The sequence below is a fragment of the Anguilla rostrata genome, chromosome 10 (genome assembly GCF_018555375.3).
Source record: "Anguilla rostrata isolate EN2019 chromosome 10, ASM1855537v3, whole genome shotgun sequence".
Taxonomy (NCBI): domain Eukaryota; kingdom Metazoa; phylum Chordata; class Actinopteri; order Anguilliformes; family Anguillidae; genus Anguilla; species Anguilla rostrata.
The window spans coordinates 4574592-4595920 of NC_057942.1; the positions used below are offsets into that span (position 1 = coordinate 4574592).

Genomic DNA, 21329 nt, shown 5'->3' on the forward strand with positions numbered 1-21329 from the left:
TAAATAAAGCGTTATAAAGTTTGTTGTTATAAGTGAAATGGTCCATATGGTCAGACTGAGTCTCCCCGCCCCACCCCCCGCCCTCGTGTCCCCAGGAGGAGCGGAGGGGCCCCACCCTGATCGCGGTGCAGTCTAACTGGGAGGTGCGGCGGCTGGCGGCGGGCATGCCCGTGCTGGAGGAGTTCCCCGTGGTGCCCGTGCACGTGACAGACGACATCACCTACAGCGTGCTGGACTGGCAGCGGCACGGGGCGCGGCGCATGATCCGCCACTACCTCAACCTGGACAGCTGCCTGTCGCAGGCCTTCGACATGGCCAGGTAGGGCCACGCGTACACACGTACAGACAGGTAGGACTACGTATGGCCAGGTAGGGCCACGCGTACACACGTACAGACAGGTAGGACCACGTACGGCCAGGTAGGGCCGCGCCTACTCGCATATGGACAGGTAGAACTGAACCCCATTGTGTATGACCAGGTAGAACCACAGCCGTTCGCTTACAGACAAGTAGGACCATGTCCTCTCACATAGCCGTGTAGGACTGTGTAAAGCCAGGTAGAACCACACCACTCGTGTACAGCCAGGTAGGACCACGCCCCTTGCGTACGGACAGGTATACATCCTCTCTGTCTCGAATGCAGGTACTACCACCTTCCCGTGGGTAACCTTCCGGAGGACGTGTCCATCTTCGGCTCGGACCTGTTCCTGGCCCGACACCTGCGCAAGCACAACCACCTGCTGTGGCTGTCGCCCACGGCGCGGCCCGACCTGGGGGGCAAGGAGGCCGACGACAGCCGCCTGGTGATGGAGAGCGACGACCGGGGGTCTGTGGAGATCAACGCGCAGGGCTGCTACTCTACAGGTGCCGAGCGCTGAGATGCGCTAACGTGCTACTGACAGTGTGTGTGTGTGTGTGTGTGAGAGCACGGCTGATGATGGAGAGCGACAACCGGGGGTCTGTGGAGATGAACGTGCAGGGCTGCTACTCTACAGGTACCGAGCGCTGAGATGCGCTAACGTGCTAACGTGCTACTGAGAGTGTGTGTGTATGTGTGTGTGAGCGCGGCTGATGATGGAGAGCGACAACCGGGGGTCTGTGGAGATGAACGCGCAGGGCTGCTACTCTACAGGTACCGAGCGCTGAGATGCGCTAACGTGCTAACAGGCTACTGAGAATATGTGTGTGCATGGTTGGTGGTGGAGTGTGAGGACTGGGGATCTGTGGAGATCAATGTGCAGGGGCTGCTACTCGACAGGTACCGAGCACTGTGAGATGCGCTAACGTGCTAATGTGAGTGTCTGTGTGTGTGTGTGTGTGTGCACGCGTACAGTGTGTGTGGAGCTGGACCTGCAGAGCCTGGCCGTCAACACCATCCTGCAGTCCCAACACGTCAACGACATGGAGGGCGGGGCCAGCCTGGGCGTCAGCTTCGACGTCATCCAGCAGGCCTCCCTGGAGGACATGATGTCGGGGAACCAGGGTGCGAGCGCGGTGGCCAGCTACGACGAGACCGCCCTCTGCTCCAACACCTTCAGGTGAGTTGCCTGCCCTCCCCTCCCCTGGCTCCCTGCCACACACTGGTCCACAACTGTGTGCCAAAGGCATTATTCTGAACCTGTCTGAGGGGTCTTACTGAAAGGTGGGAAGGAGCAAGGGAGTTGAGTATCTGGTGCGTGTTTAGAATCTGTGGCCGGAAGTAGAGCAGGGGTTGAGTATCTAGTACGTGTTTAGAATCTGTGGCTGGAAGGAGAGCAGGAGTTGAGTATCTGGTGCACGTGTAGAATCTGTGGCCGGATCTCCCCCTCACGCAGCGCTCTGTCGCCCCCTGCAGGATCCTGAAGAGCATGGTGGTGGGCTGGGTGAAGGAGATCACGCAGTACCACAACGTCTACGCCGACAACCAGGTGATGCACTTCTACCGCTGGCTGCGCTCGCCCGGGTCGCTCCTGTACGACCCCGCCCTGCACCGCACCCTGCTCAACATGATGAAGAAGGTCTTTCTGCAGTGAGTCTTCCTCTCCACTCCCGCCCCCGCCCCCCACCAGAGCCACAGCCGAGTGTGCCTCCTCCTCCTCCTCGACCTCCACACACTGCTGTTTTAATCAAAACGGACCTCCGCCTTGCATAAGGTGGCCCTGTAGTCCAAAATAGTCAGATTGGTGTACCAAAAGTAAATCCCTGAAGCGTGATCATTTATCTTTAAAATGTCATTGGAAAGATTTAAAAATATTCGCGTAGCCCTTAAATCTGGTTTGAGTGGGAGCCCTGGATGCTCAGCGCGGGGTCACCCGCTCCTCCGTTTCCCCCATCAGGCTCGTGGCCGAGTTCAAACGCCTGGGGTCCTCGGTCGTCTACGGCAACTTCAACCGCCTCATCCTGTGCACCAAGAAGCGGCGGATTGAGGACGCCATCGCCTACGTGGAGTACATCACCAACAGGTCGGCCCGCGTCGCCATGGCAAAGGACCGGATCTTTCCGCACTGCGCGTGTCATTTGGGCTTTAGGTTTTCATTTCAACCCTAATATGACACACCTGACTCTGCTAATAAGCATCTCAACCAGATCTCTAGCAGGGCTGGGCCGTCCTGTCTAGCTGTTGAATGGGGTGTGCTTTATTCGGGTTGCAGTGAAAACCTACAGGAAGGTAGATATTCAGGAACAGGGCTGGGCTACCCTGGTGTTGAGGCTCTTATCCAGACCTGCTAACAGAACTATATGCAAAGGTTTAGGTGAAGAATTGTACGATTTTATGTACTTATAAACAGAAGCAGCAAACGGTACAGTAAACTTGTTCAGTAAAGATGTGCAGGTGACTCTATTTTGAGCGGAGTGAGGTTTCGTTTTGTTGTTCTTTGGGTATTTTTGGAACTTTCCCGTTCTCCGTCTGCAGCATCCACTCCCGAGAGATCTTCCACTCCCTCTCCATCTCCTTCTCCCGGTGCTGGGAGTTCCTGCTGTGGATGGACCTGGCCAACTACGGAGGGGTGAAAGGAAAGCTTCCCGCTAGCGTCCTGTACGGAGAGGTACGGTGGGCTACACTGTGTGTGTGCGTGTGTGTGTGTGTGTGTGTATGCGTGCGTGTGTGTGTGCTTGTGTGTGTGTGTGCGTATAATGGGACTACTATCACACCAAGCTCTTGAAATTTCCGGAAACCTGACGCACTTAAAAGTTTTTTTTTTTTTTGACACTGCTTGAAGTCATGGTGAGTTGATATGTAATATCACACTTATCCAGGAGGGGGCAGCACAGAATAAAAATGGTAAGAAAGGAGACGGAGCGGAAGGCAGCGATGACGAAGAGGAGGAGGAAGAGGAAGCCGCTGGTCCGGAGGAGGAAGAGGACGGAGGGCCTGATGAGGTGGAGGACCTGATTGAGAGCAGCTGGAACATCATGCAGTACCTCCCGCAGACCGCTTCCTGTCAGAACTACTTCCTGATGATCGTCTCAGGTACAGACATTTGTCTATGATGTCTGATAAACAGACACGTGCCCATGATATGTGATATGTGAGAACCGTGCTCTGATTGGTCCCCCCTCAGCCTACATCGCAGCTGTCTATCATAGCATGAGGGAGGAGCTGCGTCGGAATATGCCTGGAGCCACGCCCATTAAGAGGCGGGGCGGGAGCCAGGCCTCCCAGCCTGCAGTGGACGGACACGCCCTCCCTGGTGAGCTGGTCAGCTGTGCACTTTATCACATTAATTAAAAAAATAATTTTTTATTCTAATAATACATTTTCCCATGCGCAAAGCACTGTACAGCACTGCAAATACACTTAAATACAAAAACTTACTAGAACTAGAAGAAATCTACAGAAGTGTGTTAATTCAGTGACAGCGAATAGGGAGTCGGCAGAAAAAGTTACATTTTGAACGACCACATTCTCTTCAGATGGTAAGATGGGGAAAAAAACACAGGGCCAAGTTACAGGAAATAATTTAGGAAAGACTGGGTAGCATTGCTTTTGAATAGAGCTTGTTTAATTTATGTGAGCTAAGATAGCCAATATTGTTTGTTGTAACTTGGCCTCATTGTGATATCGATACTTTCAGGCGCGTCTGTGTTTTAGTGGTGACCCCGTGGCACGTTACCGTCCTTATTTCGGACCAGCTGACGGACCGGCCCGCGTCTCCCTCTCTCTGTCCCGCCAGGAATGATCACGTTCTCGCAGGAGTACGTGTCCAGCGAGCTGACCCAGAACATCTTCACCATCACGCAGAAGATCCAGAAGAAGGTGACGGGCACCAGGAGCGTCACCCAGCCCTCCGAGATGTTCCCCGTCCTGCCCGGGTCGCACCTGCCCCTCCACAACCCCGCGCTGGAGTTCGTTAAATACGTCTGCCAGGTGAGGGGGGGGGGGGCTTCGCCGTGGACACCGCCCAAGGGGTCACGTGATGTAATCAGAGTTGGGATTCGATTCGATTTACATTCAGTTGAATCAAGAGATTCATATCATTAATTTTTTTTAAAAGTCATCATAGGTTATTTTCTGTTTCACTCATTGAAATTCAAGTGGAATTGGCCACCAACTCTGATTGCTATGGATTGCTTGTTTCTGTATTTTACTGTTTGTTCGAAGACCTATGATTGAGTTGGGGGATCCATAGGGGTGCATCTGGTTAGGTTCCCTGAACTACGCAGTAATATGCTCTGCGTTATGGGTGTCAAACTCCAGTCCTGGCGTGCTGCAGTGTCTGCAGGTATTTGTGGTTTCATTTTAATCAGCAGCCAATTAAGAGCTTGAGAGCAAGGAGTGTTATTTAGCCAGTTAATGAAGTTAATTAGTTAATCACTCGTGCTGAAACACGGTGAGAACCAGCAGGCACTGCCGTCCGGGAGGACAGGACTGGAGTTAGACACCCCTGCTGTGGATCTTTCAAGGAAGTCTTATCCTGCTGTGTTCTGAAGGTCGATGATGTAACTGATTTATGCCAGTCTGGGTGGCACCTGATAAGAGCAGTGTGTATTTGGCCAGCAGGGTTTGCAGTCTTTTGGAAAGAGCCGTTCCCTGCTGTGAGTTGATAACCCCCCCCCCCCCCAGGTCCTCTCCCTGGACAGCAACATCGTCAACCAGGTGAACAAGCTGAAGAGGGACCTGCTCCGGCTGGTGGACGTGGGCGAGTTCTCGGAGGACGCCCAGTTCCGCGACCCCTGCAACTCCTACGTCCTTCCGGAGGTCATCTGCCGGCACTGCAACTTCTGCCGGGACTTGGACCTGTGCAAAGACCCTTCCGTGGCACAGGTGAGGGCTGGGGTGGGGCGGGGCTCTGGACCCCTGTAAGGAACCCCTCTGTAGCACAGGTGAGGGCTGGAGACCAGTGGTTCCCGAACCTCACCTCGGGTACCCCTGGCCAGATCCAGGTGTTTGACGTGTTCCATCTCAATCGCACGTCGTACAGGTAATCTGTTCGTATCAGGTGTGATCGGGATGCAACACATCAAACACCCGGATCTCAGCTGGGGGTACCCAAAGCCAGGTACCCAGCTCCGTACTCTTAGCATTGATAGTTTCATCTCCCTCCTGCTGAGGCTGAATCGTTCCAATTCGATTCGTCTTCTGACAGTTAAAGGGGCGGGTCCAAGAGCAATACTTACAAAGTGGGCTTGTGGGTGTGTAGCAGGGCCGGATGAGGAGGGGCCGCCCGCATCTGTTTCCTAATTTCATCTCCTGATTATCCTGTTTGTTTAATCTCCCACCCTCCGCCCCCCCCCCCCCAGGACGGCTCCGTGCTGCCCCAGTGGTTCTGCTCCAACTGCCAGGCCCAGTACGAGACTGAGGGCATCGAGATGGCGCTGGTGGAGGCCCTGCAGAAGAAGCTGATGACCTACACCCTGCAGGACCTGGTGAGTCACGCCAGGACACACCCCCCTGCCCCCCGCCCCACCCCCCACCCCTAGCTTGCCCGCTGAATGCCAGGGTGCTGCGTTCCATTGCCCGGGGCAACCGTCAGGCACGAAATGGCAGTTGGAATGCAACACTGTACTGGGAACCCACTGCGTGGGATGATTTTTGTTCCAGCAATGATTGTTTGTTTATTGTTAATTATTCGTAATCAGACACTTTTAATGTCTACTGAAGGGTGATTTACTCTCTTAAAGTCACATTATGTCTGAAATAGCAGCGCTCCGGGGGGAGGGATTTGGTCGATTATTTAATGGAGCTGAAATGCACTTACGTACGCTACCGTCTCGCCTCTGCCCTGCATTGCATTGTGGGACTCTTGCGGGCGAAGGGCCCCCTGGGGGAAGGCGGGCTGCTGCTAACGCTGTGTGTGTGTGGCGATCGTGTTCCAGGTGTGCGCTAAGTGCCGGGGGGTGAAGGAGGCCAACATGCCCGTCTACTGCAGCTGCGCGGGCGACTTCGCCCTCACCTTCTCCACCAAGGTGAGTGACACGCCCGCCCGACACGCCCGCCCGCCGGACACGCCCGCCCGCCCGCCGGACGCGCCGCGAGTGGATTCATGCCCGCAACGCGGCGCTCATTCAAACGCACACCTGTCATTATGTAAAAAAAAAGAAAAAAAAGAACAACACTTAACAGTAATAAGGATCGTTATGGTCTCCCGATTGTCAAGTCTAAAAGTCGTGAATGAAATTGACTTTACTGAACGTTTGAAAGTGCGTGAGATGATGAAGGCTATGCTGACGTGCTTCGTGTCATTAGACCCGCTTGATTCGATGAAAGGTGAAATGAAATGCAGATTATTATTATTTATTTTTTAATTTTTTTAAAGCGTGTAAACGCTTCGCTGTACGTTTCCGCTCACAAACGGCTTTTCCGCGTGTCTCCGCAGAGCTTCTCGGAGCAGATCGGAGTGTTCCGGAACATCGCCGCCCACTACAACATGGGCTTCCTGCAGGAGACCATCGACTGGCTGCTGCAGATGACCCCCTCGCTGGGCGGTGTGGCGGGAAGGCCGTAGCGTGACCCCCCTTCAGCCCGCGAGGACCAACTGCCCGCTTTGGGGGTACTGGGGCACAGTGACCCATCTGACCAACTGACTTACACCCCGGAATGTTCTACTGGTCCACCATCTGACCTACTGACTTACACACCCGGAATGTTCTACTGGTCCACCATCTGACCTACTGACTTACACACCCGGAATGTTCTACTGTTCCACAGTGGGTATAGGCCTGTTTTTATCAGACCTACATCTGAACAGGGGACCTGAAATGGCTTCTGATTTGCGTTGTCTTTTTTATTATGAGGTTTACATATTTGATTGACTGCCAGTGGTTCATCTAAATTGGGGTATGTTGAGGCCTTTTTGCTGAGGTTGTGTTGATGCTGAATTTTAAACTGATTCGTAAATGATAAAATGCAGCCGGTCTGTAATGAGGTTCAGATCGGTGAAGGACCAAAGCCGAACCTGGCAAAGACCGGGTGCTGAATCATTTGCGTTTCGTTCCATAAAGTAAGGAGCAGAGTGTGAGATCTTCTCTTTTTAAAAGGCGGTTTAATGTTGGCTCAGGCTTATGTGGTCTTTCAAATAAGTTAATATGTAATAGTATCCACACAAGGCGGATAGAAAGGACATCACTGGTGTTGTCCATCAGAAATCACGCTAACCTGACAATGGGAGAATGGCCCCATTGCGTCTATTTTTGTTTGTATTAAAGTCATCAATAAATATATTTGTACATACAGAACACAATTTTAGTCATGTATTTTTCATAGAATTTGTAATCCAGTAGTGATTACAGCATTAGAATGTTCAGTTAGGAACATTCTCTTTGCGATCTGACTGAGACATCGTTCGTTTTGTGTTCCTTTTGCGTCTAATGAATCATAATTATCTGTTGTCCGTGTGTACTTTTTTTTTTCCTTCTCCTTTTTTTGGGCATTTTATGTTCCATGGCTGTAATGACCGCTCTAATAATGTGCGGATTGAATTTGCTCTAACGAGGCGCTGACCTCCAGCGCTCTTCCCGCTTCCCGCCCCGGACGTTCGGGGGAAATGCGATGCAGAATCAACCCCCCCTGTAATCGCAGCAGCTGGCCTGGCCGAAGCCGCGATTATTATTACATCCTTTTTGTCCTGGTTTCACCCAAACCGAGCCCGTTTCTCTGTTTTCATACAGTATTTTCAAAGGCAATAGATCATAACTTAGGGTAGTCATACGCTGTTGGTATGAGCTTGCTTAAAAATAGACAATATATGAAACGTGTTTTGGTAATATACACATCATAATAATATTCATAGCGCTCGTTTTTTTTCCCGAAAACGTTTTTCAAACCCAGCGTGCTGAGAAGTCGAAAGGAACATTTCGGGGTGCGACCGCAACGCCGTCTCCCCCCCCACCCGCCCCCTCCTCGCGGCGGTGATGTCATCGGCCTCTCGCAGGATGCGTTCGTCTCAGATGGCCGCCGCTGAGCTTCGGTTCCTGAGGCGTCTTCTCCCCGGCCCCGCTAATGAAATTTCTGCGCGCGAGCCTTCGGGCTGCAATCAAATCCTTTCGCGTCAGGTTTCCGCAACCTGAAGCAATCTGATTTACCCGGCTCACCCCAGGAAGCCTTTTATTTGTTTGTTCGTTTGATTTTTTTAAAAAAAAGAATGGAATCCAGTTTAGACAGAAGTCAAAGCCGTGCTGTAATTTTATTCGTTGCTTTAAGCTTACAGTTGTAGTTTGGTACGTTCTTGCAAATGTTTTCAGTCTTCCACTTCCAAGATACAAAATTTTATCATTTTGTATTGTTGTTGTTCATCACTACATATCAAGGCGGTGTTTGATCGGTAAATAATAGTATCTTCATGACCTAAAATGAAAGGTTTTTAAATACATTTTGCATTTGTCTTGTTCTTGTGGAGATGTACGGTTACGGTATCTGTCACCACAAAAAAAAGAGAAGATCCATTAGACGGTCAGTCGAAGGCATTTTCGCAATCGATGGCAAGGCCTTTAGTCACTTTGATATGAGACGTGATGGTTTCACACTTCCCAGAAATCTTGTTATGAGAGCCCATTTAGTGGGCAAATGTCCTTATTGGATTAGCTTCAGGCTGAGAGCTGTTCTCTTTTGAGACTCCTTGGCCCTTATTACCCAGAATGCAACGGCACCCTTTACCGCTGACGTTACATAAAGGGAGAATGCCTAGGAGCAGCGGTACCAACACTTTCAAAATACTCCTGCATGGAGGGAAAGGACATGAAGATTTTTGCCAAAAAAATTCAGGTTTATTTTCCAGGGGTTTTTTTCCCCCACTACTTACTTTCATTTACATTTCATTACTTTCACCATTTGTTGGAAAATGTACACACATTATTCCTGTTTTGAGGCATTGTGATATATCGGCACTGGGTGCAAAATGATTATATTTTCTCCAAGATGTAGATGTAGATTTGCAATGCATACAGTAATTAAAGTATATTCAACTTCTGTAAATTCATGCAGCCAGATACACTCAGGGACTGTTAAGATGCCTGTGGTAAGTGTGGGTTTGGGGAATTGAAAGTACCTACTGCAGCCTTCCTGTTTACATTGTCTTTCCGTTACCTCTCACACAAGCATCCTACCCAGTGGTGTCGCGAATATTCTACTAATGCAACTGGTCATTAAAGGATATCTATAGCTACAATAAGCGACTAAAACAAAAGTACACATCTGTCAGTAATGGCAACTTGATGGTTCTTAATAGCCACAATAATAATCTCAAAGTAACCGGCATCCGTCACAGTTCAATAGTCCCCGAATGGACAACACAAGGATGACACAACTGCTAATAGATTTAATTAACTTTTATATAAATGCATTAAACCCCATCGGTATAATAAAGCATGTCGTCTGCGCTACTCAAATTGCACGTTAAGTGTCATTTAAATGAACGCGTAATATCTCAAACGCGATTGGCTGGCATCTGGAACAAAGTGGACGCCCGTCGTTGTCGTTGGGGGGGAAACATTTGGGGAAATACAACTTTCCTGTGGCTGTTTAAGATTTCTAGGCTATACAGGGTGAGGGTGAGTCACTTCCTGCTGTGACTGATTATAAGAAATGCATCCTCATTGGCCATTTTTACCCACGCCCGTGTAAGATTTATCCAATTGGACACAGCGTACCATATTAGCGTGTCGAACCCTCCTGTCCGGCCTAAGACTTAAACTATGGTCGCTGTGGCCTTCGGCGCCCTATGTGGTGAGCCCCTCTACCCTAAATGTCTAAGTGTGAACAGACCTGCTGCCACAGCTGTCCTGTCCTAGTTTTGGCTTTTAGGCCAGATTGTATATGTGTCCCGATCCACTAAAATTGTGCATGCCATTACACCTTTGCAATATAGCCAGATTCCCATCATTTTCTTGACATCGCAACAAAGTTGTCATTTTCGTTTTTTACCATTTTTATTTCACTCCCGGCGAAGGTTCAGAACAAGCTTACATGTTCATACCATTCACCGGTATTGTATTTTTAAAAAAACGTTCCTGCGTAGAGGAACAAAAGACTCATGGTAATGCACAAGATTTATTCACATTCTGCATAATGAAATTGACACCACTAAAAGGCTTTTTGGAATATGGCTGAAATTGATTTGCTGCAGTGTTTTGAAAGTGTTTGAAAGAACTGCATTGTGATTGCTTGTGCTGTAGAAGTCTTATAGAGTACACGTCATAAATGGTTGTCAGAGCCTCATATAAAATGTACGCATTCAAACTTCTAAAACCACTGACATTGAAATCAAAGACATTGTTTTATTAAAAACAGCCAATTCATACAATCTGTTTAGCCATTGCAGAAAATCATACTTCTCCCATGATGCCAAAATCGTTTAACAGCTTTGCACTCTTGCTAGGATTACTGAAGTACTGCCCAGTGCATATGACAATGCGTTAAGCTATGGTCAATTTAAAGCCATTTAGCATCACGTTACCGGTAAAATGTGCCTCTCATTAAGTGCATTTCAGATAAACCCTTAGGGGGCTTTGCTGAGATTCACCACAGAACAACTTGAAATGTCAAATGTCACTGAAGTGTCAATCCTCAATTTTTTCATATTAAAGAATGGCATATTTAATACCTTTCCATGCTGGCTTTTTTGTCATAATATCCATTAACAATATTTTTGCATTCTGTAGGCCTACTTGCCCCTCTATATTCTATTTTCTATTGGTGCGACAGTCCCAGAAAAAAGTATTGAAATGTGGTGACGCACGCACAGGAACTTGAGAGTTGGAATGCAAAAGAGCGAGTGCCTATATATAGCTATTTAGGCCATTGCAGCAGACTTGATGTTTTTCTAACTACTTTAAGTAAAAGATGTTTGATGGGTTTATATTTCACTAATCAAGATAATGGCTAACCCCCTCCTTTTCTTAGTTTTAGAGTTGTGGCATCTGCTTGCATCGTACTTACAGTGACACTGTTACCCAATGTTGGCTCCCTTATTTGTTGCGGTTGATGTCTCTAACAGTAAAATGTATCTAATGTTGACACTTTTTAAAAATGAAGTTTGAAAAGTTGCTCAATATTACCATGTCGGACGGCATTGCTGACCATCTTTAGACAGTCTTTGTTCTCCAAAATACACTACCACTGGATTATCTTCTAAGTAAATTAAACACTGAAAGCGTTACAGTACACCCAAAAGCAAACAATGCCACTTTGTTTGGAGGGGGGGGGGGGGTATAGCTTCATTTCAAAAGGAACTCTGGGATTTGGAGCATGAAAACAAACTCGCCAGTCACCAAAGATGCCACCCAAACTGAAAAATTAAGGATTGACATTTTTTAAATGGCCTTGCAGCACGGGGAACTGTTTGAAACGGTTTGCATGTATTTTGTTTTTTGCAGATGCAATAAGGGCTCCTGTAAGGCTTCCTTCAGCCTCTCGGTTAGTCACACAGCACTGCCTTAAGGGGGGATATTTATCCAAAGTGAGCACTTGAAGTGGGCTTTCTGTTCTCTGGCCCCTCAGGGGCTAGATTTACCCCCCACCACCCCCCCAACCCGCAGAGTCACACGTCTGAACACTTCATAATGCCCCTGTTGCCCACTTCCGTGGAACCAGCGTGGTGACGTAAACTCCAGTGACAAATGCAGTGCTGTCCGTGCCCTCTCCCACTGTTTGGAGTGCCCCGCACCTTGCCTCAGATCTCTGTGTGGGGGGTGGGGTGGTGGGGTGGTGGGGTGGGGCGGGGTCAAAGTGGCACGCCATCAGACAGGTCCGAATGGGTGGAGCCATAGGTCGTGATGGTGAGCTCGGTCGCCGTCGTCGGAATGGTCCCCTCGATTTTGTCTTGAGAAATCTGAGAACAGAGATCGACGCCAAATTATTCAGTTTATCCACAAAAGGCAGCATCTTAAAAATTGCTCAATCTAAGTGGTTTTGTCATCATGGGTGTATGTCATTGTTTGCTGTATCCAAGGAATGAGTGACCTTGGCCATATCTTCTATGCTGTACCCCTGGACAAGGTGTGTAACCTTTACTCCTTCAAATAAAAATGGACTAGTGGCAGCAAACCATGATTCAAACTTAAAATAACTTGGTGGAATGGTGTGATGGCATACCATTTCCTTTACTCAATCCAGCAAAAGTATCGTTCTGTTTTGTAGATCATAATATCAGGACCGGAACACATAGTATAAAGTTGGTAAACTACAATTATAGGTTAACAAAAAAAAAGGATTCAAGTGTATGCTTCTTTTTATAAGGATTTTAAAAGCAAAATACTCATATGATTCAATAGGCAGTATTCGAGAATAAAGTTAACCAGCTAATACATTTGAAATGATGCCACTTACTTCATCAAACATCTTCTGACTGTAGATCTCATTCTTGTCAATGAAGGTCAGCAGGACCCAGTCACAAATCATAGAGCACTATAAACATAAAACACATGGAAAGAAGGAGTGAAAATACGGCAAGCTCAAATTTCAAGTTGTTGGCAAATTTATACATTATACGGGACAAAACTTGATAACTTACAATTCCCACGGATGATATGGCTGCCACCATGTTGATGATGGTCGGAATGATAGCAAATTTCCCAGCCTGCAATGGACCACAAGTCAGTATTCTGGAATATTTGTTTTTTGTGCATATCCCAGGTGATGAATGCTGACTGTAAATTTTATGTGCTATCCTGTTCATGTCATTAGCATGAGGAAACAACTATGAACAAATACAGATAAGAAAATAATGAATTCCGAATTGTTCATGGAAATGTTCTTACGCACAGTTTACGATCAGATGTGAGTTTGTTGAGGCCCATTGTATTTATCTGTATATGTACGGGTACCCTAGCTACATGGCTTGATCCTCTGCAGGGAGAGAAGTATTATACCTACACTGACATCTATGCTGCCATCCTGCGCAGTTTGGAAGCAACACTTCCTTTTCATTTCAGCATCTAGCTGGCGATTTTATCCGGAGCGACTTGCGCAGATTACATCCGTGCATATAATCCATTTAAGCGGCTGGATCTTTACTGAGGCACTTGAAGGCTAAGTACCCTGGTCAAGAGTGCCATGGCCAATGCCTGAGGTGGCAACCACCTCCACAGCTTTTTGGCTACGAGCTTAGTTCCGTAACCATTACAATGCCCCCTTGCCCCCCCCCCCCCTCAGGAAAATGAAGTGTCTGAAGCCATATTCTGAAATTATTACTCCTGTGATTTTATGGCATGTCAGTCATTTTTTCCTGGCTGCAAAAACACTAGGATTAATTTACCACGGAACCTGTAATTACCTAAAATGTGATGATTTTATTTATCCCATTTCAGAAGATCCTCCTTCTGGAATTAATACCCTGCTCACACAAGACAAAAAATACTTTACTGAACCTCCTGGGTTAAACATATCCCATCAGAATAGGGCTAAATCCTGCTTTGAGTGCTCATATTCGGTGTTGCTGTAGGAGGAACTGCCTACCTCTCCATGGACAATGATATCCAGGCGAATCCCATACGCTCTGATAAGGGTCCGAGACTCTTGTCCATCCCTGCTATAGAACTTGGCATACCTTAGGGAACCGGTTTAAAAACAGAGCAATTGAAACCATCAGCAGGTCGAAACCAGGGATCTCAAACTCTGGTCCTTTCAACTGGCAGCCAATTGAAGCCTTGGGAATGAGGGGTGAGGACTCCTTAGCCAATCACAGGCTTCAAATAAGCACTCCTGTACTGGAGTTTGATATCCCTGCTGTAAACCAACCCAACCAAATTTTTGACCCGCTGGTTTAAGCTGAAATCTTCAGCAGGGTGGACTGGTAGGATTTAATCACGTCTTGTTGGAGAAGGTGGACACACCAATGTATGCCAAAAAAAACCCTTCTGCCTACTTTTGAGCAGTGTAGCAGTACATGTCTAATGTTGTCTGGTACGATGCCTTGCGTAAACTTCCCAACTGAAATTTTCCAGGTACTGCCAGTATGAACATACCCCAACCAAGTGTCAGCGAGTCACTACAGAGCCTTGGAGTGCGAACGGGCTTACATGTAATTGTAGCCGGAGTCCGGAGAGTTCTTGTACACGTTGAGCCGTCGGAAAGAGTAGATGGGCTTGCATTCGGACGGGTCCAGGTCGAAGTCGCATTTCCAGTTGATGAAGACGCCGATGATCCCTCCCTGGTGGGGGGCACCGTGGAAAATACGTTTGTAACGTTTCAGCGGAAATTGCTAGAAATGCCGCTGTAGAGCTTTTGTAAAATAAGTGTGGTCATTTTAAGACCATTTGAATTGATCCTGCTATTTTGAAATGGGTTTGTAATATTCAATTGTCATTGGGGGGGCTGAAATTTTAACCAGGTACATTTGTATCAAATTTCAAATTGATTTCTTAAAAATGATTTTTTTGCAGTGGCCTCAATATACTGCTATGGCTTCATGTAATAATGTGTTCTGGCTGGTTGGCGAAGAACGTAGCAGAGAGGAGGCGTACCGTGTCGCACAGTTCACTGAATTTTACCCCGGACTGGTCCGCAATGTATCCTAGCCGGAAGTTAGGACAGTCGAGATGCTTCTCATCGTAGGTACACTTGTTCAAATATCTCCTCTTCTTCAGGAGGTTTGTTCTGTGGGAAAAAAGTACACATTAGTCCCTTGACATTTCTCAGTCATTGTACAGACAGGTTGCTCACATACACACGTAATAAACTGAAGAATATTTCTTAAAAATGCACAGTTCCTGCAATTCATTCTGCATACCAAAACTCTCAACTATATGTTGCACAGGAAACTACCATTACCAAAGCAATGATACCTGCCTCTACCCATATTTTGCATATTTCAGTCTATGAAAGTGTTCTTAAAAGTTATTCTGTGTGACAATAGACCAAGGTAAAGAGTTTGATTGGTTTTACCAGACATTTATAAATCTACCTTATAACTGCTATGGGCCTGATGAGTGTCTTAGGACACCCTTCATTGGGGGCCATTTTGAACTGCCCATTCAAATGAATTGTTTGACACAAAATTTGATTAATTTCACATTATGACTATAAGGTTGTCTGCTAATACGCTTCCAGAGTACAATCCTAAGTTTTCCTCTTTTGTGGAAGAGCAGCTTCAGACCTCAGCACTTTGAATTTGGGAAAGTGGATGGAGTTCTTGATGAAGACGGTGAAGTTTTCGGCTACCAGCAGCGGCGGCTCCCTGTAAGAGATTATCTGTTTAGCGGTTTATTAAGTGGTGAATACTTTAGTGTTCGTGACTTTAAGTGCTATGTATATCATTTGTATTTCATCCGTATGTAAACACGCAATTATTTCATCATGTTTATTTGCATCTACATCTAGCGGCAACATGAATTTCCTAATTGGTGAAATTGATATAAGTGACATTCTATTTAAGTAGCCTCCTCTTATCTTCTTGTCGCAGTACACAAAATGGCTGTTCATTTACAGGTCTGATTAATCCACAGTGCCTCTGAAAGTGCTCTGGATTGGTTGACGGTGTCATGTGATTGGACCACCGATGGTTTAATGCACAAGTAACCGAGCGCCTCTCTGTTAGCTCCTGTACCGGACAGCTGCAAATTTCTCGATGGGACACCAGGACTTGATCTCACAGGTCTTGCGGATGGACTGGTTGTAATAGGGCACGCAGCGCCCCGTTCTCGGGCCTACAGGAACACACAAAACCGAGGTCACCACACCGGAACACAAAAAAAACCTTAATTTTTGCACTAAGAAGTTCTTATTTGTTTCTGTTAATCTTATTTTAGGGTACTATTCTTAAATTCTCCACATATAATTTCACATTTTACACTCTGTGTATCTGTTCACACTAGCGCTCTTTTGAATCAACCGAAGAATCAAGTAAGTTCTCCAGTTAGTGTCCTGTTGTCTGGCATTTCTTTACGATCCAGCGCTCCTACCGTTGCCGTCAAAGTCAACCTCTCCTGCAACGCAGTCGGAGTCCTTGCCACATCTGGCACTGGGAAGAGATATATCCTGAAAAAAGAAAAGAGTAAAGATGAGCTCCATGGGGCATGGGCCAGCAGCGGACTTCGGAATTCCTCTGAATCCCTGGGAATACTGTGAGAATTCCTGTCCGCCGTGTCAATCATTTCCTTATTCAACAGCGGACTTTGGAATTCCTCTGAATCCCTGGGAATACTGTGAGAATTCCTGTCCGCCGTGTCAATCATTTCCTTATTCAACAGCGGACTTTGGAATTCCTCTGAATCTCTGGGAATATGTGAGAATTCCTGTCCGCCTTGTCAATCATTTCCTTATTCAACAGGGGACTTCGGAATTCCTCTGAATCCCTGGGAATACTGTGAGAATTCCTGTCCGCCGTGTCAATCATTTCCTTATTCAACAGGGGACTTCGGAATTCCTCTGAATCCCTGGGAATACTGTGAGAATTCCTGTCCCCCTTATCAATCATCATTTCCTTATTTTTTCTTACATCCTTGTGAAAAATGAGATTTCATTCCGTACGCAGAAGACCCCTGTCCTAGAGGAAAGACAGAACCTTTTTCATGGAGTTCTACAAGAGCCATTTAATATACAACACAACCAATGAATGCCTTGATTTGATCCTGTTCAACACATCCTCTAGCCCTACGAAAGATAAGAGTTTTGAAGGGAGTTTGGCTGTGGCCCAGCAGAACCAGGCCAGTCCCGGGTGGTGTAGATGGGTGTCTGGGTGTGGACCCTTTGCAGGTTCCTACGTGGGGCTCTCACCTCTGGGCACACCCCCTGTACCTGGTCGTGCGTCACCTCTCTGCGTAGGATGGCGCTGATGACATCACCACCCTGCAAGGAAGGTCAGAGAGGGGGAAAGGAAGTGATCTCATTCTGCACGGTCGTCGACAATCCCTGTGCAACACTGTCAGCCTAAATTCCATAAAGGTTAACCCAACCTGAATTGGATACAGTGCATTAAAAACCTGTGTAATAGACCATAGACCAAATATACGATTTGGTCCATGTAAGGCATGTCACACAACATACAGCATACTGAAGTATTGCCATCATTAGTATTTTAACTGCAATTGTGCTATGTTGTTATTACTTGATCTGATTTACTTTTAAAAAAAAACGTAATCTGTTTTAAGAACCTATCTATGGATGAGCACTGGAAATTAGCTTAAGCCATAGATGTTAAGGTACAATGCATTCATGATATTTGTCCCTATAAAATAAATGATAAATTGAACTAAGTATGAAATAAGCTTTTGATGGAATCTGTACAGAGAGGGCTCTTTTGTATTATTCCCCTGAGTATTTAAATGATATCCAGTAAGACAGACTCTCCTCTTACCTCTGATGGTCTGACGTACTCCACCTCATCCTTCACTGAGTCATTCAGCAGTCCTACGCCCCTCATCTCGGTGTAGACTGAGCTCTCAGGCCGTGTCTCAATCTCTTGGTAGGCCTTCTGGCTAATGAACACATACCTGCCAGGGAATTTTACACACGCACACACACACACACACACACACACTCTCATCAGACCTGGGTCGTGCTGTGATTTAATTTCACATCGATACATTCATGCTACACTTTGGCATTTAGTAGATACTTTAACCACAGCAAATACATACAATCCATTTATACGGCTTTAAAGGAGTACCATGGTGGTTGAACGTGACACTTCCCAGTTGTCTTCAGGCAACAACAAAACAAATGTGCATAATTTTTTAATTCTTCAGTCATTTCAATGCACTTTAAAACGTATTTTTCTAAGCCTAAATTTCCCACGATAAAAATTCACCCGAACCGTCTGGGCGTGGTAATGAGAACTGTCAGTTAGCTATGATTGACAGACCGTGCCCCGTTTCCATAGCTACCCCCATGATACGCGCTCTCTTTGGGAGACTGAATTTTCACAAGCTAGCTAGCTTAGTAGGGCTAGTATATCAAGTATCGGTAGATAGCTAAGGTAAGGACGTTGACTTATATCCAATTATAATTTTTGATATCTAGCTAGCCAAGTTAAGATAAAAGCACAACTATAGCGTCCTCATAAAAGCAAACTAGCAAGCTAACGTTATCGATAACATTGTCTTATGAAAGCAAACCTCCTAGCTAGCTAACGTTAGCTAGCTAGCTAAATTAATATAACCAGAAATAATCTAAAGGCACTCTAATTTAAGTGAACCTAACGTTAGTCAAATATTTGCATTGTCTGAACAGCAGGACGGTGTGTGCTGTCAGATTTCTTTACGGGGCGTGGAAATGGGAGTAGTTACTGTATTAGTGACGTAGCAAAATGACAACTTTCTCAACCGGTTGAAAATAGGACGATGAATTTAAAACGCATATTTCTCCAAAAATACAGAACGGACATATTTAATACTTTGCTCATTGTGTTTCTTCAATGCCTCTTGTGCAAATAGCACATAAAACTGAGAAAGTGTGAAAATCACCATGGTACTCCTTTAAGTGGTTAGGTATCTTGCTCAAGGGTACAATGGCAGTGCCCCCCAGCTTGGAATTGAACCAGCAAACTCTGATTTACACAGCACAGTTCCCACACTATTGTACTACACCAAACACACTTTTGAGTGACGATGAGTGGTTCATTGTCTAAAGTGAGAGGAGCCTCAGGGGCTACTAAAATACATCTAAGGATAAATTAATTTGATTTTCAGATAGAGCTACAGTTACATCTCAAAGTGATATTCTGCAGTATAAATTACCTCAGGATGTATTATGGCTATTCATGGAGGAAGTGTTCTGATGTCTAGCTTCTTATTTTAATTTATTTATTTATTTTACCAAATTAGAACCCATTACCCACCCCAGTTGAGGAAGATATATTTTCTTTGATTCTACTAAGACATTTGCAGATGTATGACCAGGAAGGCTTGAAGAATCAAATCGTTTTAACAAAAACCAAAGAAACAGAGAAGCCATATTACAGCCTAATTGGCCCAGAACTGCTAGACTGAAGGACTGTATGATTTGAAAATACAATCATATTAACAGCAAGCAATCGGGTTTTTTGTTACAGCATTATGGCCAGTAAAAGCCACAAATAGGGCACTTATTCATTGTCATTTACATAGAGTAAAGATGGAGAGTGGTATTGCCCGTACACACAGTAGACATGGCAAGGACAGTTACAGAAGATGCACACCGGCATGCAGGTCTTAGTAAACAAATGAAAAAACCAATGCTCGCTTTCATGGGGAAAACAATACAATATTTTTATTACGGGATTATATGACAGTTTTTGAAAATTCGCCTGTTTTGCAAAGCTCTTTCAGTTTCTAGTAGTCAATTAAGAACTGTCGTAATAATACACATAATGTTTGCAATAAGGTTTTATTGCCTTTCAGTCTTTATTTACAGACCATATATACATACATTGCACTAAATTTATACAGCACACCACTATCTACTATAAATGCACAAACTGTTCTCTGTTATTGTATGTACAGTTCGGGGGTCCAATTATTTGACACAATTTCTAATTTCCCTCACCATTCAAAGCTGAATTATCAGATACATAATCTATTTCATGTTCCTTTTGTATGCTGCACTTGTGATGACTGATTTGATATGTGTATCACAGAAAACATCCAATTCATCACTCAGCGGGGAACTTTAAGTATACTATACAACATGAGTCGAGGAAATGGCATACATTTCAGTGCCCCTTTTCATGGTTATAAATGACAAATGGTTGACTGCACTAACCACAGGTTAGTGATAAAAGATTTTTCCGCAGACAAGACAATAAAATATGATCATCAGAACAAATACATAACAGAATTTGGGTTTTGATGAGATAAAATAAAAACTAAATTTAAATAAAAAAGAAAAGAAAACAAGCTTTCAAAATACACTGGAACAATTAGTCCATGGCGAGAGAAACCACTAAGAAAGAAAAATACTTACCATAAGAAATAAGTCATCACCAGAAACTGTACCCCTCTATAAATGATTCCAAGGGTTGTGTTTTTAACAACTATTTTCATTGGCGTCTCATAGTTGCAGAAGCCAAGAAAAAATTCGGTGAGGCAAATTTGAAATCCCATTGTGTTTTTAAAGATATTTAGCCGTTTTGCTGATGATCCGAGCCTCCTCTTTCCTGAAGTCACTGTTCACTCACCGACTGAGCGTCTCCGACTGTGCCCTGTCTTGTGAGTTTAGATTTGCATGTTGATAGGACTTCCCTCTGGTGTGATGCTACCGTGATGCTACTTCAGAAGTGGAGGTGGTCCAAATCAGTGTAGTCTCACCAGTTCGATGAAAGGTCTTTATACACATCCCGTCTGCGTGCCTTTCAGGTTGACGACCCTAGGAATGTACAGACTGTACGCGCTGTATAAGAAAGACATTACAAAGACCAGAATATGCGCAGCCTGAATTCAGACTGGCTGAAGAGGAAGCTTCCACAACAAACATCATTAACGAGGAATGTGCATCATTTTACATTTCCCCTTGCACACACCAACAAATTATGAGTTGCTACGCTTTTTTTACGGTGTGGTTTGCATTCAACAACCGTTTCGCACTCTAATTGCTCATTGCCTTGCAGTGTGGCTTCTGTGTCGTCGATGGCACATTAATATTTTAGTTTGCTTAAAGTTGCTGAGCTCTTTGTGGTCTTTGTATTTGTAGTTCAGAATACAGCTATCGTCTGTGACTCATCCCTTGTGCATAACAGTACAATATGACATTTACCACCACAAAAATTGATTTGAATCTCTACAAAATCCATGTCTGCAAAACATCAAGTATTGTGGATTCACATTATTATGCTAGGGTTAAATTTCAACGAAATACATAAGTGCCTAAATAAATTAACTGGAAAAAAAATCACTTTTTCTCCATTCCTCGTTAGCACCATCCCTGGTGAAAATTATATTATTATTGGAAAATGCAAATCTTGAACGAAAGTTCAACTTTGACCAGATTGCCGTTTAATATT

At 45.5% G+C, this 21329-nt stretch overlaps 2 protein-coding genes across 2 annotated transcripts in view; one reads left to right on the top strand and one right to left on the bottom strand.

Annotated features, from left to right (window-relative positions):
* The window catches only part of pole (polymerase (DNA directed), epsilon), a 25325-nt gene extending 17664 nt beyond the window's left edge, over positions 1-7661 (top strand). The window contains exons 37-49 of the mRNA XM_064353604.1: positions 96-319; positions 644-864; positions 1334-1538; positions 1835-2008; positions 2316-2441; positions 2894-3026; positions 3238-3451; positions 3543-3671; positions 4155-4348; positions 5045-5245; positions 5722-5847; positions 6298-6387; positions 6798-7661. Coding sequence (XP_064209674.1) covers positions 96-319; positions 644-864; positions 1334-1538; positions 1835-2008; positions 2316-2441; positions 2894-3026; positions 3238-3451; positions 3543-3671; positions 4155-4348; positions 5045-5245; positions 5722-5847; positions 6298-6387; positions 6798-6926 — 2166 coding nt within the window. The 3' untranslated portion in view covers positions 6927-7661. The remainder of the gene's footprint in view (positions 1-95; positions 320-643; positions 865-1333; positions 1539-1834; positions 2009-2315; positions 2442-2893; positions 3027-3237; positions 3452-3542; positions 3672-4154; positions 4349-5044; positions 5246-5721; positions 5848-6297; positions 6388-6797) is intronic.
* Positions 7662-10672: 3011 nt separating this feature from the next.
* p2rx2 (purinergic receptor P2X, ligand-gated ion channel, 2) lies at positions 10673-21323 on the bottom strand. Its single transcript, XM_064353608.1, has 12 exons — positions 20294-21323; positions 17709-17844; positions 17129-17200; positions 16315-16390; positions 15960-16059; positions 15510-15590; positions 14878-15010; positions 14434-14564; positions 13871-13961; positions 12927-12992; positions 12743-12820; positions 10673-12245 (listed from the first exon to the last, which is right to left on the bottom strand). Exons 1-12 carry the CDS (start codon positions 20431-20433, stop codon positions 12138-12140), a joined length of 1212 nt encoding a protein of 403 aa, XP_064209678.1. The 5' UTR covers positions 20434-21323; the 3' UTR covers positions 10673-12137.
* Positions 21324-21329: the final 6 nt, after the last annotated feature.